The 17,758-nt window shown below is 35.1% G+C and overlaps 1 protein-coding gene across 5 annotated transcripts in view; it reads left to right on the top strand.

Moving 5' to 3' along the window:
* The window catches only part of CNTN5 (contactin 5), a 753,708-nt gene that overhangs the window by 532,653 nt on the left and 203,297 nt on the right, over nt 1-17,758 (top strand). For all 5 annotated transcript variants that reach the window (XM_054805742.1, XM_054805482.1, XM_054805387.1 and 2 more), the window contains one exon: nt 13,350-13,445. In XM_054805742.1, the coding sequence (XP_054661717.1) occupies nt 13,350-13,445 (96 nt within the window). The remainder of the gene's footprint in view (nt 1-13,349; nt 13,446-17,758) is intronic.

The following is a 17,758-nucleotide window of genomic DNA, read 5'->3' as shown; positions in this document are numbered from 1 at the left end:
GATGTATTGGAAATGCCTTCTCTACAGACACTGTGCCATGAGCACCTATGCCAGCTCTACTGAAAGGCAGTGTCTATAAGATCTAACAAGACTGACCAGTCATTGTCTTTGCCTACAAAATGCTTCAGGAAAGGTTCACAAGTCTTCTGGAGAATTTCACTGCAGTAATATAAGACAAAATGACACTTAAGAAAAAATGTTTAGAAAATAAATTCATTTATTTTCCCAGTGATCCCAATGACCAAGAACACAACCATTAAGTTAACTAGAAAACTATGGACCTAAATCAAGGGTGGCATAAACAAAAGTAATGTCAAACTAAGGTCAGGTTGGATGGGGCTTTGGGCAACGTGGTCTAGTGGAGGGTGTCCCTGCCCATGGCAGGGAGGTTGGAACTAGATGATCTTTAAGGTCCCTTCCAATCCAAACCATTCTATGATTCTATAATCTGAAGATCAAGGAAATAGTAAAGTGCCTCTAAATGCACTTTATTCATTCTCCTTCAATGTCAGATATCTACACTATAGGCAGCTGCAACTGATCTAATTGTTTATATTCCCTACTTAATCTATTGCACTACTAGGATGCAATTAATTCATGTCAAGTTGACATCTAAAATAGGTCAAATGAATCAGGCCTTTGAAGTGTCTATTTCTTTTCATTGTCTTTAAAGGAAGATTAGGATGACTGGCTCAGGTGTAGCTATCGGACAACTGAACCTCACACTGAGAATAAAATTTAGCACACACAAATATTGCTTTTGTGGAGATGTGTTAGAAGGAAAGAACTCATCTGTATTACAAGCAAAAAAAAAATTCCCAAATAATAGGGATAACAATTTAAAATGTTGTTCTATTTCATTCAAAATCATTTGCGTAAAAATCAATTAAAAAAAAGGCTTTCTTAGCATTAACATTATACTGTTACATAAAAAGTGTAATCACACATGAATTTTCTCAATGACTAGTCACCATTACTTAGTCACAGTACCATTCATTTTAGGTTTGCTTACATTTGATGCATATTTGGTAGGCCATAGACATTTATGATATGACTTTATCTGAATCAGTAAGGGTAAATATTCTAACATGATGTTTTTACTTGGAATGAGCTTAATCACAATTAATTTTAACCTACAAACCATGCTTCTATTGTTAATTGGAAACATGTAATATTTAGTAGTAATTGACTTGGATAAAATGAATGTATGCTACCACTGTAGTTGTTCTTGGCAATAATTTGCAATTATGCTGATAAAAATCCCATTTCATCTCCTTGAAGTGTGAAACATGTAAAATGGGTTACAATGATTAAACAAAATAGTTTATGTTAAATTACATTGATAGCATGGATGCAATTCTCCTCAGGTATTTAGGTACCATCTCCTTAAACATCAGTCCTTCAAATGAGATTTCTTCAATCATTATTAAAGTGATAACTGTGCACTAATCTCATATCATTTTCCTATTCTTTCCCACACATCACTGAAAAGCCTTCACTATGTTTTTCTTCTATCTTTTCTAGGACTATCTCTTCATTTGCTATTATTTTTTGTGTAAACAATTTATGCATGAAATGTATGTTAAAAATTATATTCCGATGTATACAAACATTTATGCACATATTTAAATCAGTTGAGTATACTCACTGAGTTGAAGGGACCATTTCTAAGAGTGAACTTAAACAATCACATAATGCTTATTTGTAGGATCAGCTAGACTCACTAGGAGATTGATTCAGAAGCTCAGATATTTTAAGAAAGGGAAATGATGGAAAAGTCTTTCCTTTTCTCACCTTTAACTTCATCAGAATATTTTTTTCTTAGGTTTAGGCATTTATCACTGTAAGATGTTTTCTGTAATGCAAATTAATCTCGTAACTGTTCTCTAAAGCCTTTTGGATTTGTCAACCTCTTTTTACAAGTGTGGCATCAGAACAACATATCATACTTATGTGACAGAGAAATTTTCAAAGGACATGCTTTTCAGACAACAAAAACTCAGACCTTTTTGGTAAAAACAACTCTCATTGGAGTGGGGGAAAACAAACTAGTTTTATAATATATAATGTTAACCATCTAGAACCCAACAGGTATGAATAAGATATTCCTCCTGAAATATTGCAGACTCACATATGCAGAATTTCTGACATTTTTTGTTAGTAAGGTTCTCTGGCTGTGTCAGGTCCTTTGTAAATTAATACCTTATATTCAGGAACAATCCTTTCAGCATCTCTGAGGTTATTATCTGCTCATTTTAAGCCATTAAGTGACCATCTGGCAATATTGCTGCAGAACCTGTTGTTCTATGCTATTCTATGATTCTATTCTATGATTCTATGTTCTGTAAGTACTTAATCTCTGGATTTTTTTTTTCTGACTTTCCCTTTGATATTCCTTAATATCCAAATCATTCTTTACATCATTTCATAATATTAAAAATCTGACCAGCCATTTTCATAGTCTTCATTTCACAGTCTCTAATTATTTAGTTCACTTCAGTATGAAATCCAGGCATTATTTTCAATACATTGACATTTTTTTTTTTTCTGAAGTGAATTTTCAATTCTTTCATACAGCACATTCACTACAGAAACGTGGATTCTCTCCTTGCTGGTAAAAACGTAGTATGTATTTAGTCTACTCTACCAAATGTACACCATATGTTTAAAATGGCTAGACTTTTTTTTAACATTTTTAAACATTTTCAAAATTGCTCAACTCTTCTCCAGACTTTTTTTTTTTTTTTTTAACCTTTCAGGGGTTGATTTAGCCCACACTACTAAATACCTGTATCCAGAGCCCACTGTTTTCTTGTGGAAAATCTTTGTCTAAATGTAAGCCTGTGATTGTAAGCGTAAAGGCTTACAAGTACTGCCTAACTCATTAGCAGTAACATAGGAGGAAGCATGGTTCTTTGGTAGGTCACCTGTCCTGTGACCAAGTTCAGTTGACTTAAATGGAAATATCTGCCTTTCAGGATTATTTTTTTTTAAAGAATTGGATATTACTATGGTTAGGTATGGCTGCAAGCTTAGATAGCGTGGTCTAACATTTGATTCTCTCTCATATGTTATATAGTCAGCAGTCCATATGAGAAGAGAAGCTGTCCTGCTATTCCCCACTGCGTTGGTAATACTACCCAATTACCCATAATTTCCAAACCAAAAGCTTTCACAGCTTTGTGCATAGTTTCAGTATCAGAAGTCTGTGCCACTGTTCCAGCTGGGACATACTTGGTGGTAATTTGCTTTGCCCTAGGAAGGTCAGTTAAAAAGAGAAGCAATTATTAGATTGCTTAAAGAAATCAATCCATATTGTGGAGCATCTAACTGACTTAGTTCAGGAAACATATTTTACTTGTATTTCTATTGATCAACAGGCAATAATATATAATTGTGACAAATGATAAAGGAATTTAAATGATCAGATGAACTACTGAGGGATTGCTGCCTGATGTACATTCCTAAAGCAAAGACTGTGTTTACTTCTTTGTGCAACCTTGTCATTACATGGCAGCCTGTGTAGTACTACTGATGTATCTGTGTCTTCATTCAGTTTCTTATATAGACATCTTAGGTAGCATATCATTTTGATAAGAAGTATAACAGTCTCAGGGAGAGGAGAGGAGAGGAGATACTGCATGCTAAACAAGCTTTCTGACACTAGCACATGGCAGAATTAAAAAAAAAAGTGGCATAGAAGAAAAACATTAGAATACAAAGAGAGAAGTTGAAGAAGTAAATGCCCTTTAGTGAGCATATAAAACAGCTTTAGCCAAAATCTCATGAAATTATGAAACCTTCTACAAAGATTTGACTTTACTGATATGACAAATAAATAAATAGTGTGCCGTTCATTGGCTGCACATTAGATCATTAAATGAACAGTCAAACCACCTTCACAGGGCTTTTAATTTATGTGTTGTAGTTTACAGATTGAAAAGGTTAAAGAACGTAGACAGTAATTTATAGTAGCTCAGCTCACTGGTGACAATTTATTTATCTTTGATGACTCTTACATGTTCAATTACATGCTCATACCCTAAATTGTGATTTGCAGTGACTCCTGTCACCTTGATATTAAGCAGAATAACATGCTTCAATACAAACTGCCTCATCAAAAATATTACCTGGCTTCATATGTAACAACCAGCTGCTACCTAGGAAACACTGTGTGTTTGTAAGGCCTTCATTTCCAGTTGAGCTATTCAGCTAAGACCAAGGTCTTCCAGATTTACTCATTGGATGTGTCCAAGCACTTAGTTATCTTGTCACAATTGACTTGTAGGTCAGATTGGGCACCACAACTCTTAGAGAAGAGCAAATAAATAATTTCTGGGAGATTATGACCTTCTTCTTTTCTTTATGACAGACCAGAAGTGAAGTATGGAGGCATTTATACACATTAGTCTAGTGAAAAGTCAGGAGTGTGAAATGACTTGTCTAGAGTGGAGTCAGAATTGGATATGTCATACCTCATGGAAATGGTGTCTGCAAGCCTCCACCTGTTACTGGAGTCTGGATAGTCATTCCATTCTCCAAGTCTTAGATCTGAACAGCAATTCTCGGTTATTATATTTGTCCTAGTTTACACACATATAACTTGCAATTCTGAAACAAAACCTCCATTTAAGTAAAAAGTAATTTAGTCAGCGAAAAAAGAATAACAACCAAGACATTATGAAACATCTCTACATTGTTATATTCATAACAGAGACCCTGACTTTTCTTTTATGTTCTGCAGAGTCTTTGTAAATCTAGGTCCCCTTTGTAGTCAGTAAAGAGAAATAATCGATTCTTGGGTAGGATTAATCTCTTCTTAAATTAGAGATCTAAACTAGGTCAGATGAAACAAGTCATGGAAATACAGTGGTATTCTGTCAGTGTAGTATAAAAGAAGCAAGATAGCCTTGAATGCAGAAGCTGTGGAAGTTGTAAAGATTTTAATTTAGGTGAGCTCAGCGCCATTCTGACCCTGGGAAAGCTTACTTCCTTTGCCACCTTTCCCTGATGAGAATAATTTCATTTCTTAACTGGTTTATACCCTTTCTTCTGATAAATTGCAGCGTTGGCAAAGTCAGATTTGGAACTTAAGAGAGGTAAGAGAAAGGATCCTTGAGGCTAAAAGTTTGCAACATTGTCCTGTACGTATGGAAGTGAAGCCATTATGTTATTTTTGGGACCAGAACTCATGAACTAAAAGTATTAAATATATATAAGCAATGTTTTACTCTCTAATTTGAATTAGCTCAATGAGATACAGAATATCTTATCCTTAACGGCTTGTTCACACAGAGTCGTCAGAAAAGTTTTTTTCTCTGTATTACTAACACTGTTACAGATCAGCCTCCTATGAGCCACAACACATATATAGTGATGTTCCAATAAACTGTAGGGAGGAGACTATGACTGTCAATTCTACTATACGACATCATATGATATGAAACTGTACTGTACTAGTCATTCCATACTTAATCACGCAAAATTCTAACTGGCATTGCTGTCTTTAGTCAGTAATTAAAGGAAGGAAATGTCACATCTAGTTGAAGGAAGTTACAACAAATGAAATGGTGTTTGCAATTTATCCCTGGATATTCAGAATTAATTTAATTGAAAAAAGTGACTAAAAGAACAAACAAGAAAAATGGAAAAAGCGCTCATAAATACAAAGGAAACAAGTAAGAATGTAGAATTTTCAATATCATGTATACAGAGTGTATACAGGTTAGTATACTATGCAGTGCCAGGAAGGCGTATTAAAAAGGACGCAAATAGAAATGTGTCTTTCTCAAGATGCAGAAAACATTATGTAAAAAAATTTGTTTACAAAAAAATATATCGCATATTGGGAAAATCTTTTTGCTCAGAAGATCTGGAAATAGTACCATTTATTGATCCACTTTATTTTGGTGATTAAATTTTGGCAACTGTATTTTAAAATCTTTCCTTTTATTTGTTGCTTAAGGTTGGTTGGTTGGTTTTAGCTGTTGCTCCTAAATGACAGATCATGAATGGAATGAAAAGATGAAAAAGTCTTCACCATAATATTTCCACTTGGTTCTGTGTTTTGTCTTGATATTGCAATATGCAGATATGAAAGACAGCTGAGAAGTGTGCTGAAACGATTCTTGTGAGAATAGATGAAACCTGACAGACACAGAATTATTGTAGTTAATTAATCATAACCATCAACAGCTGTAACCACAAACATCCCAGATATCGTGCAATTAACATGGCAAGTTGAATCATATAGCAGCTCTATAATTTTCAACATAATCTTGTTATTTTATTCTGCATGTAAATATTTCTTCTTCTAATTCATTTTGATCCAGTACTTCAGGATTTATGAGTACAGAAATCCTACTGAAGTTCATGGAGATTTTGGTATCTACAAATTCCCTTTCTTCTTCAAGGGTCTGGGAAGAATGAAGCTTTATTGATGATACTGATGGTATTCAGTGATACTATTGAAACTAGATGTAACAAAATAAAAAATTCTTCAAAGCTCCTAATATGCATAAGACTCCTGGAGTATCCTTCCATGAACAATTAGATTATATAAAAAATGAGCAGCTGGTCAAGTGAAAACTGTGGAAGAAACATATCAATTTATATTTTATATAAAACCTATGTAGGATTACAGATAGTGAATATTTTAATTGAAAAGTAATATTCCCTTTTAATAAGTATAGCATAGTAAATAAAGGCAAATTCTATTTTTTTGCCTTTTATAAAAAATTCTAATTAATAAAATGTAATTAATTATAAAAATAATCTAATTTGTGAAGGAAATTAAGAAGGAAAAAATGTTATACTATCTTTCATACAAGAATCAATAAATCATTTTAGGAAATAGTTCTATGTATTTCTTATCTTGACCAAAATAGTTAATTATTACTGTAGTAAATTCTGTTATAGTAACATGTATTAGCCACACTTATGGATTCATGACTTCTCTGTGATAGGAAACGTAGAAGGTACAAAAAGATGTTGTCTACTTGCAAGATAAAACAGCTAGACATAGACAGCTAGACAATAAACAGGATAATACTACTGACTGCAGTAGACCAGGTATTTTTTAATTGTTATAATACATAAAAATTATATATATATATATATATGTGTGTGTCATTAAGGACAGAAAAAATAATGTCCCTTTAGTTAACTACTCCTCCGCAGTCCTAGTGAAAATTTAGTTCAGGGCTAATGAATCCATACTGTACATTTGTAGTTCATGCTGACAGCATGGCAGAAAGAAAATTATTTTCGTTTTACAAAAACTCTCTCAAGGACCACCATTGTTCAAAGATCCCTAATGACTTCTTTTTCTTTCTAAGGAAAAAGCCCTTTGTTGTAGTATCTGAGAAAGATTCTGGAAGATGCTGATCTAAATATAAGAAAATACAGTATCTTACATCCTCCTTTCTTCATCTTTTACATTTTCAAACAGGAGTCTTTAAGCTTTCTCCTGTGCTCCTTGTCATCTTTTGGCAGCGCTCCTTGAAAACATCTGTATGACTGCCTTCTTTCCTTAAAACTTTTCAATGGCTCTGCAGATGTACAGAGACACAGGGTGGCTGGCGTACAGGCTTAAAATACATCGTTGCTTCTCTGTACTCTCTTTCTCTTGTGTCTCATTATATAATTGCACAGTAACTTCTTTGAGAAAAATTACGACCTTTTTCAGGTCATGTCAGACTGATGATCCATGAAGGATTCAAAGCTTTCTGGTAATAAATAACAACAGCAGCAATGATAATAAACATGATACATTCTAAAGTTCTTGAATCTTGCCCTTATTTTGTCACCTAAAAGTCCTATGGTAATGTGATTTTTAAAAGTTCAAGATGTACGCTTTTCCCATTAACCATGGTGAGATGATGTTTCTGCCATGGCAGAAATGTTTTTGTCTGAGCTTCCTGTCACACCTTTTCTGGTTAACGTCTTCAGTACTACAAGTTACTCTTAGGTCCAATGAGTGACTCTAATAATATGGCTCCACCTATTTAATCTGGCATTCCTAGAAAATAAATGTATATCAATACACAATGATCTATTCATTTCTTTGGACTTCTTGATATCCTGTGAGAATTGTATTTAATTCATCCAATTTACAAGTTCCCTGTACAATCATACATGTCATTTCTTTTTCTACCTACCTTTCATTCTTCTATAGCCTGTGTTTATGGGCTATTAAACACAATATTTATATTTCCCATTGTTTAGAGTGTACAGTCAAACCATGTTTTTGATTTAGAATATAATGGAATTTTGAAAAATATATTTTTAACAGAATTCTTTTCCCTGTAAGTCTTACCTTTTTTAAAGAGCTACAATTCCAGCTCAAGGTCTATTTCTTAGTCCTGTCTTTCAAATACAAGGAGAGGAAGGCTACCCTCCCTGTAGTGACAATGCAATGAATAAGTTTGTCCTTGGCCTGACAGAATTTTACCTTGTGTAGAGCTATTTTTACCTTATTAGAAAGAATAGCACCTGCTTTATACTTATCTTTAGATATCTTCAGCATATGTCTTTAAACATATTAATACATATCCTACGAAGTCCATTTTAAACTTCATAATAAATTTGCACATAAAATAGTTTAAACTCACAGAATGGAGCTGGCAGAAGATGTTGCTCTGCACCAGTCTAATTTCTATTTTAAAAGTGAATTGACCGGTTTAAGTCACTGATAATGAACTACAGAGCCTTCCACAGCTTCCATGTCAGGTTACCAAGCAGTAATTGCCTAAAATAAAAACAAGATCTGTTTTTCATTTTTAATTTGATACTAATTTTATAGCAATCATCAGTGGACTGTTGTCAGGGTCACAAAAATCTGCTCATTCACTGTTGCTCCCATCAAGTGCAGCCAACTGATGAACACAGAGAATGAACGATCCCTCCTATGCATACCTAAAAGGCAAACTACAGTGAAGGCAAATTGGAAGGCTATCAAGTGGTAAAAATTGCTCCAACTTTTGTACAAGTCCTTCTGTCAATGGCAGACTATTTCCCCCTTTATTTAGTTTTTTATTTTGCTAGTCCTGCAAAGCTTTTCTGTTCTTTGACAGCCTTGAGATCTTTCTCATTTATTTTCCATTTCTCCTTTCTCTTTCTGCACAAGTGTTTTGTTTTCTGTTGGGTGTTATTTAAACTGGTACTCCTGTGGTGGTGAGTGTCATTCTTCCAAAATACACAAGAGTACGTACATATGTGTGCTGAAAGACACCCATACTCATCTCACTGCAGAAGAATGAGGATAGCCACTGCAGAGACAGCCATACTACCTGGCAGTTGCTTTGGATTAGAGATTTGAATACTTTTTCCCAGGCTTACAACTTCTGTCAAAGGTCGAGTAGTACACTCAGCTAATTCTGCATAAGTATAAGTAGGACATCCAGGAAGCATTGCACCAAACCCATTAGGCTTCATGTCTTGCGTCTTCACTAGCCTGGAATTTCTCTACTGTTTCCCTTTCACAGTGGAGACCACTCCTGTGTCACAGGTTGTTCTCTAGTGACACCATGTAATATTTGTTGAATTGAAGATTTTTTTAGTAATAGAGACAATTGTGCTACTCTGCCACACACATTCCATCCTGAATGTTCTCTCTGTGTTTTGCATATGTATTGCTAATGCTATCTTTACATTAGAAATGGTGACTCGTACTTACCTATATATTTTCAAAGTGGTCAAGGCTGTGCCTCGTGTTAAAGAGTATGGAAGTCATGGAGCTAAAAGCCCAGGAACTGCTTTGAAAATAATACAATAGGTGTTATCATCTTTGCTGCTAGCACTGAGATAAGGGTAAATAAATCTAATCTTTCGGGGCATAAGATGAACACCTATGGAGCACAAAATGGCAATTTCTTATCAACCAACCATACACATCATAATAATATGGATAGACTCATTCTGGCTGGGGCTGTCTGACATGTCACACGTGTTATGGGTTTATACTGCAGCAAGAATACTGATCCAATTGCCAGCACTGCTATGTGAGAGGTTACAGTCCCCACCTCTAAAGCCGTATTCTGTCCACTCTTTCTTTTATATATATATATATATTTTTTTTTTTAGAGATTTTAAAGTAAAATGATAGGGGTTTGAATATTTTTTTTATTAGCTGTCTTTCTTCTTTTTGCAATATGGGTAGATATGAAATGGATGAGATTTACAGGGAATGAATTAGATTTCCCTTTCATTTGATTCTTCCATAATGGACTTATTTTAATGTGGGGGAACTGCAAGCATGGTCCTTCGCCTTTCCTTCCTTTTAAGCTTTCCTACACTTATTTGTTTTACAGCTAAATCCCTGCTTTTGTACCCATTAATCCTTTTTTTTTTTCACTGTATGCTAACAAGAAATCCAATATAGAACCAACAGCCAAAAAGAGCTGAAATTCAAAGCTCTTTGTTACCTTCCTTCTTTAGTTTGAAATTAATTGGTTTGAACAAACAGAAACTTGAGTCACACATAGGCCTTTTATTTTTAAATAAAAAAGGACTTTGTTTTTCATTTGGAGAAAAAAAAATATTTGTCTATCACAGTGCATATACAAAACAGGAAATGGGAAAAAAAATCCTGAGGTTACTGTAGCTAATTTGAAAATAGCATTTATTCATCTGAGGAAAAAACTAGCAAAAACTATAAAACTTTTACCTCTGCCTATAGAGGTTACAATTTAGATGTCACAAATTTCCCTTCTTTTGTGTTGACAGGCTTCCAGGTTGTGCTATCACAGGTAGTAAAAAAATCGCTTCCTTGTCCCTCTCTCTCTATAAATTGCAGAGAATCTCCTTACACTGGTATGAACTTCTGCTATTGAACTCACAATATTTTCATTTATTCAGTTATTTGATTCCATGATCCAAATGCGGGTTTGTTTGGTTGGGTTTTTTTAAATACAATTATCCTTTTATAGTGCATGTAGCAGGCTTGCAGTATGGGTTTCAGATAGTCAGTAGTATTAAAGCTCTTTTTCTGATGTCTACAACATAGATTCTTTTTTCCCTCCAAATGCTGGGGAAGGAAATACTTCTATGATAATATCTATTTCAACATACAGAGCAATGGCCTTTGTATTTCTCACAGAGCAGCTATTCTGGTTTCAGAGCATCTTCTCAAAACATGTTGAAGCCATGGCACATCAGTTCAAGTTCTGTCCGCAGTTTAAATTTACTGAGGTTTGTTTGTGCACACAGTCTGGAGCTTTGAAGGCATTTGAGGAGTAAATCAAACTACATGTTTTAGGCCTCCCATACAGAGAAGATTCATCATATTTTCTTGAGAAGGAAGGCTACAAGAAAAATTTTATGGTAATTTACTGTCATTCTTGCCTGAAAAATTGACCTTGAAAAAAATCTTTAAGGACACACACTGTTTTTACAAGGACTCAGCAATAATGCATTAATAAAGATGATTGTGTTCCTAAATTGTGCATTAAAATGAAAGCTAAACATTGGTTTCTTAATAGGCTGCAGACAATTTTGGTTGATATACCAGCTTCCTTTTAGAAAAATACAGGACTTCTTAACACAAATATACATAAAGTTATTGACCCAAAGTCACATGCAGGTGAAATTCAGTCATTCTTAAGAAAAATTTTCATTGTAAGTAGTTCTCCCATCCAAAATAACTGTTTATACAGGGGTATACCAGCCCACTACTTTCTAGACATAAGATAATAATGATTACATTTCAGCAGAATATGCTATCAGGTAAAATTAATTAGGTGACACTTTTAAGTGAAATTACCCCAGATTGTATTATAACCCATAGAGCACTTATTTTAAAATGCAATATAATGTTTCATTAACTATTGCCTTGCAAAAATTTGCATAATTTGGGAATGTTGCCCTATTATTTGTTAAAATTCTACTGAAGCCCATCCACCTTTTCTCTACTCGGACATGTTATCTGTTGTTCAAATCAGAACACTGACTTACTTTGGCCAAAACCAGCACAAGTTTAGATACATTTAAATTTTAGGCTTCTGGGTATGCCTAAAATATCTTTTAGAAATGTGAAAAAACATTTGGAATTATAAGTCTATTTCCACTTAAAAAGTGCACCTAATCCCCATTATGAAATCCATCAAAGATCAGCTCATATTACTTTTGAAAATGATTGAACTTCAGTTTTATGCACTACTAGGCATGGAGCAAGACATGGAGTTTCAGCATCTGACAGAGAACTGTCAACTGAGTACAGTTGTAATATTACTCAGAAAATAATAATTCTACTCAACCTATCCAAACTGTTTGGTGTTGTCTGGCTCACACCAGCACTTTGGTCTGTGTGCAGAAATGAAGAGGTATGGTGATGGGTCATTGAATGTCAATGAGAGATGCTCCCACTGGCCCCATCTGTTCATATTCTGGATCTTCATTTAGTGCCTGCTGGAGCTCCAGTGTCCTTTTCAAAGATATCTTTGGGTACCCTTACTGCAGCTCTCTTCCTCGTGATCCACATCAGAGAGAAATATCTCTAGGAAAACCCTGAGTGAATAGAGGCTTTAGATGGTATCGCTGGCACTGAGGAATGGATGAAGACACTAGTTTGATGTCAGAACTGAGCCATCACATCTGTTCTGCTACAGATACGGATGCTAAAGCACAGCTATCCATCTCAAATGTGAATCCAGGTCCAGAGTATCCTGTGGTAAATGGAGTAATAGGATCTTCTGTTTGAGAGGCTTTAAATAAACACAATGAACTGTTCATAGCAGCGTCCTATAGACTCATTCAAAAATTTTTGTATGAAAACAGAAATGTTCCTTATTCCTCTGCTGGAGGGAAAATGTATTTACTCACACCTGGACTGTGTTTATCACACCAGAGAAATCAGAAGGAAGGAGTAAATGTACTATAGACCAGATTTGGTTTTAGAACCAATGCAGCTGATTTTCACTTCTTCTCTTCACAATGTGCCATGCACTGTCCGGATGACGTTAACAACATCATCAGTCTGGATGTTAGCTAAGGTGTTCTTTCCACTTTTATTTCTTTTCTTCACTGTGCATGAATCACTTTTACAGGTGGAAAAAACCAAACAGGATGTAGCAAAAAGAAATAAATGCACTATCAAATGGTTTTGTAAATATATTGTCTGCTGCTTTTCCTTTGATACTATAACCAAGTGCACTAAAAAGAATAATGAAGTGCTGATGCAACATGGAATTTTTTTAATGGAAATAGATTTATTTTTAAAGGCCCTCCTATTATAGATTAAGATATGAATAAAGGAACTTTCAGTTTTACAAGAGGAAATAAAATGTAAGTCACAATAGCCACAAAATTTAAAATCTTTGCTATGTAACTAAAATAGTCTGTTCTTTTGATAGATCTGGGGAATTTTAGCGGTCGGACAAGAAGTGCCGTCTCTGTACGTGAAGGTCAAGGAGTTGTTCTGATGTGCTCCCCTCCACTTCATTCACCAGGTACGGTAGGCTGTGTGCATGCTGGTCCTTTACAGTTTGCTCATCATTGGATGCTCACTATTTTAGAGACAACGTGTATTTGATTACAGAACTTCCAAAATTAAATATCCACCGTTCTGCTGACAGTTTTTGGAGTATCAAAGGAGTAATTAAAGCTCATATACTGCAAATGCCACTGAATAGCAGCAGAATGTCTATTACAAGGTTGTTTTATTCCCAGTATTAAACTTGAATGTAACAACAATAGTCTCCGTGCCATCAGTGGTGAATATGCTGCCTTGAGGTCACAGAAGATTTAGAGTTTAGAAGCCTTCAGAAATTGTTCCAAATGTCAGTGTCAAGATACTGTTGTTGAATACAAATTGTCTTTTGTTTTTAGTACAGCTGTGATTTTTTTTGCTTCCTCTTGCTGTATAGCTTAGTTTCTAGTACAACTGCATTATTGCTAGAAGTCAGAAATATCATAAATGCCTGTGGATTCCCAAATGAAAGTGTAGATATTCCAGAGAGCTTACATTTTTTGATTTTCAAATTGGCACTCCTGCAATGTCTGCAGATAGCTAAGTATGTCTTTATATTTGCATATCATATAACACCTGGAGACACGATGCTAGACAGAATATCTTGTTTTTCAATAGATGCAGTATAGCCTATCCTTTTCCTCTTAGGGAAATGAGGGGATTTTTTCTTCTTCCAAATTTGAGCCCTGGAAAAAAGTCACATTGCAGATGGAAGAGCTGCAGAAAAGAAAATCTCCTCTGAGTTCTGCTAGAGAAATGTGTTCAGTTTCTATTTATTCTGGAATGTTTATTACTGTATTACAATTATCAGTGTAATCAACACTTGTTATCTTCTGGCCATGTCTCTGCTTTTCTCTCTTCTGAGTACATTCTCTTATTATGGTTGCCTTTATAATCAGAGTTTGACACTACAGTATCTGTGTGATGGAATTGAGTGCACGATGCTAAGGCTTGATTATGATAAGTAAGCTGAGAGGGAGAAGACGTAGGCAGAAAAAGTGAGGGAGGGTTTCGACACCGCAGCTGAATTTGATTTCCCCAAACAAACTGAGAGTGTAAGGATAGATGGGCATCAATAGTGAAATAGTCATACGCCTTGTAACAGCTGTCATTCCACAAAATGCACCTTATGTGTCATCAAACTGTTTATAAGTTTTTCCCTAAAACTATGCTTTTAAACTTATATTTAGACAGATTCCAATGCAATGTTCTACTGTAATACGCACACTGCCTTTGATGGTGAAAAACTGGTATCTTTCATTTTCATCAGTGGGCCAGCAAAACCCCTGCTGTGGAAACTACTGTGCTCACAGACAGCATTCAGTTGGTTTAGTTTATATTGTTTGAGCACTGGTATGCTATGCCAGCAGGAAAATTGCTTCTAGAAAAATATTTTGAGCCCCTGTTGGCATAATTTTGTCACCATAGCTATGCCAAGAAAGGTCTGCAGTGTAGAGGAGCAAACACTGGAAGCTGAAAAGTTGCATTCATATGCAGATGTAAACACAACCCCATGTGAATGGGAAGGGGACTCGGCCTCCCTTTCTTTTATACACCATGTAACGCAGAATCACATGCGATTTCCCTCCAGCTCCCTACTTGCAAAATACTGAGGGGCTGTAGGTCCTTGTGGTTCTGCACTGGGACTGCAAATGATATTAGTACAGTGGCTGGACTCTCCTGGGAAGGGGAGAGCTACCTCCACGGCCTTCCAAAAAAATCCACAGCTGGTGATGTTTCAATAATAACTCATTCCATGAAGCTCTGGCAATAAGGTACAAGACATTACAAAAGATGACTGCCAGAACAGAGTCAATTTGTGAAAAATAATTTTGGACAAAAGCAGAACTTTAAGGGGTAAGGGTGTGAATTCAATTCTGAAATTAAGCAGTGAATATGAAACTTCTCTTGCAGCTACAGAACTCTTTCGCAGAGCAGAGGAACTTCAAGGATTTGTGTGTATGGACATCTTAAACACTTTATTTATTTATTTTTTAAAAGCATTCATTTTCTGGATACTCCATTTTAGCTTTTGTGTCTGATTTGCAAAGATGGTATTTTCTTCTAAATAGTCCTTAAAAATCACCTGGGAGACAAACTTTCAAGTGAATACTAAACTACTGTAGTGGATATATCTAAGCTAAAGACTATTTAAAGCATGTTTGAAATGTGTGAACATCTAACATTAACAAGACCATGAGTTATGGAGATGTTTTTGATGACAGAGATTTTGTCTGGATGAACACCACAAGCTCCGCTGTATTGATTTATTCACATTGATCAGCACCTTTAGAAATAATTTTCACTTACTTATCCCAGGAGATAAATCCATGATACAATATCAAACCTAATCATTCTCCACAACCTCGTAAGCAATTCCTCCTTCAGCACAACACCATTCCTCAGTCGCTAAAGTCAATAACTACTTATAAACTTGCCTAAGAATTTTAGGATTGAGCCCTTTTAGAAAATGGCAATATCATTGTGCGAAAAGAAAGATGACTTAGTGAAAGAATACTATATTAAAAGAGACAGACGTTTATTAATATCTTTTCAAGTAGAAGATAAAGTAAATACTTTTGATTGAATACCTACATTCCATTCTTACAGAACGCAATTCTAGAAAAATCTGAGACTTTACAAAGCACCACTGACTGAAAAAATACTACATTCTTTTTTGTTTACAAGAATTTAATTAGAAAACAAGTTTCATATGTATGCAGACTTGATTTCTGTTTATTAATGCTGTGATATATTATCAAGAGGTAATGCAATAAACGAACAAACACACACAGACTTGTGATATATACAGATTATTCATGTAGGTTTTCATTAGATTATTGTCCAAATATTTTACAGAGGAAATAAGGAAAAAAAAAAAGTGCATCTGAATTATATTCAGAATATTTGCAGTGCAGATTCAGATGGAAGAATTATTTCTTGGGTTTAATAAATGAGCTTGTTAAGTTATTACCATCTTTGCTGAGAAACAGCTGAGCAGCAAAGCTTTTTGGAAGAGACACTATCCCCTCTTTCAGAATGGTGAAGGAAAATACGTTCAACGAAAAGGATTTTGTGCAGACTCCTTATGACAAACAGCTACCTGCAGATTCTACCTCCTGCTTTTCCTGGAACATCAATCCTAGACAATGCTGCCTCTGACATCATTGGGAGTCCTGTATCATTTTAATGTGTCTACTCTAGAAGATTTTCCACTAATACTTTTTTTGTTGCAAATCCTTAAGCTGTCCCTTGTGAAATATATTAATTGTGGATAACTTGATCATCCATAAAAATAACATTTTATCATTTTTTTTCTTATGTAAACATAACATTTGATTCTTCCTCAGCCCCCATTATTTTTTTCTCCAAGATGGGTCTCCTAGATAGTTAACTCTTATATACCCTTTCTAAGTGAGAGGTTTATTAATTACCAGCTACTTAAATAACAAGCTTTGTCTGATGTCTCCATTTTAAAAGGCCTCTACTGCTTTTTTCCATAAACAGGATTATGGTTTTTCATTGTGGTATTCTAAAGGATGTAAATATAGGGTTTTATTCAGTCATTTAATCATCTTAATTACAAGGTTTACCATAGCGAGATTAAACATGAATGGAAGATTTCATCCAGATTTACATGTTTCCCTCAGAATTAATACTTTCTGCTGAGCTTTTTAAGGCTTTTATCAGAGCTTTCAGTATGAGCTTAATAGAGAATGACGATTCCCATTGTTAGAATGAGAACAGTGCTGATGCGCGCAGGGGAAGGCAGATGCTTTCTCCCTCCCACCTCAAAGGGATGCTTGCTGTCTGGAGGGAACACTGCTACTTAATCTTTCCACAGCATTTAACATCTGTACAGATGTTAAACTATAACTTTTTTTTAATTCTTTATCTCTTCCTAAAGGACAAATCTGATCTTACCCAGTTTGGAAACTGTGTTACAAGCTGCATGCTTTATGCCTCCCCTTTAGTGTTATAAAACTGTAGTTTTCATGAGAAATGTTTCACCAAAGATGATTAATGGCAGTGCTACGGGGATCACAGTCCTTCCAATGCATCTTCTGGATGTCTGCATAGTATGTTGCTAAACTGGCAAGCTGCTGAAATAAAACTCTTTCTACCAAGGTCCAGGAGGTTTTGTCCTGTTCTTCTATTTCCTACACAGCTGTCCTAGTCCTCATATTAATTGGAGAAGGTCATGTCAAATGGGGGTTTTTTAAGTTGTTCTGAGCTCCTGTTTGTGTGTACTTCGGATATATACAGAAAACCACTTTGGAAGTAAACGAAAAC

Source organism: Grus americana, chromosome 1 (genome assembly GCF_028858705.1).
Source record: "Grus americana isolate bGruAme1 chromosome 1, bGruAme1.mat, whole genome shotgun sequence".
In the NCBI taxonomy this organism is placed as follows: Eukaryota; Metazoa; Chordata; class Aves; order Gruiformes; family Gruidae; genus Grus; species Grus americana.
Note: the sequence above shows the minus strand (reverse complement) of the source record. Positions and strands in the feature narration are given on the sequence as shown.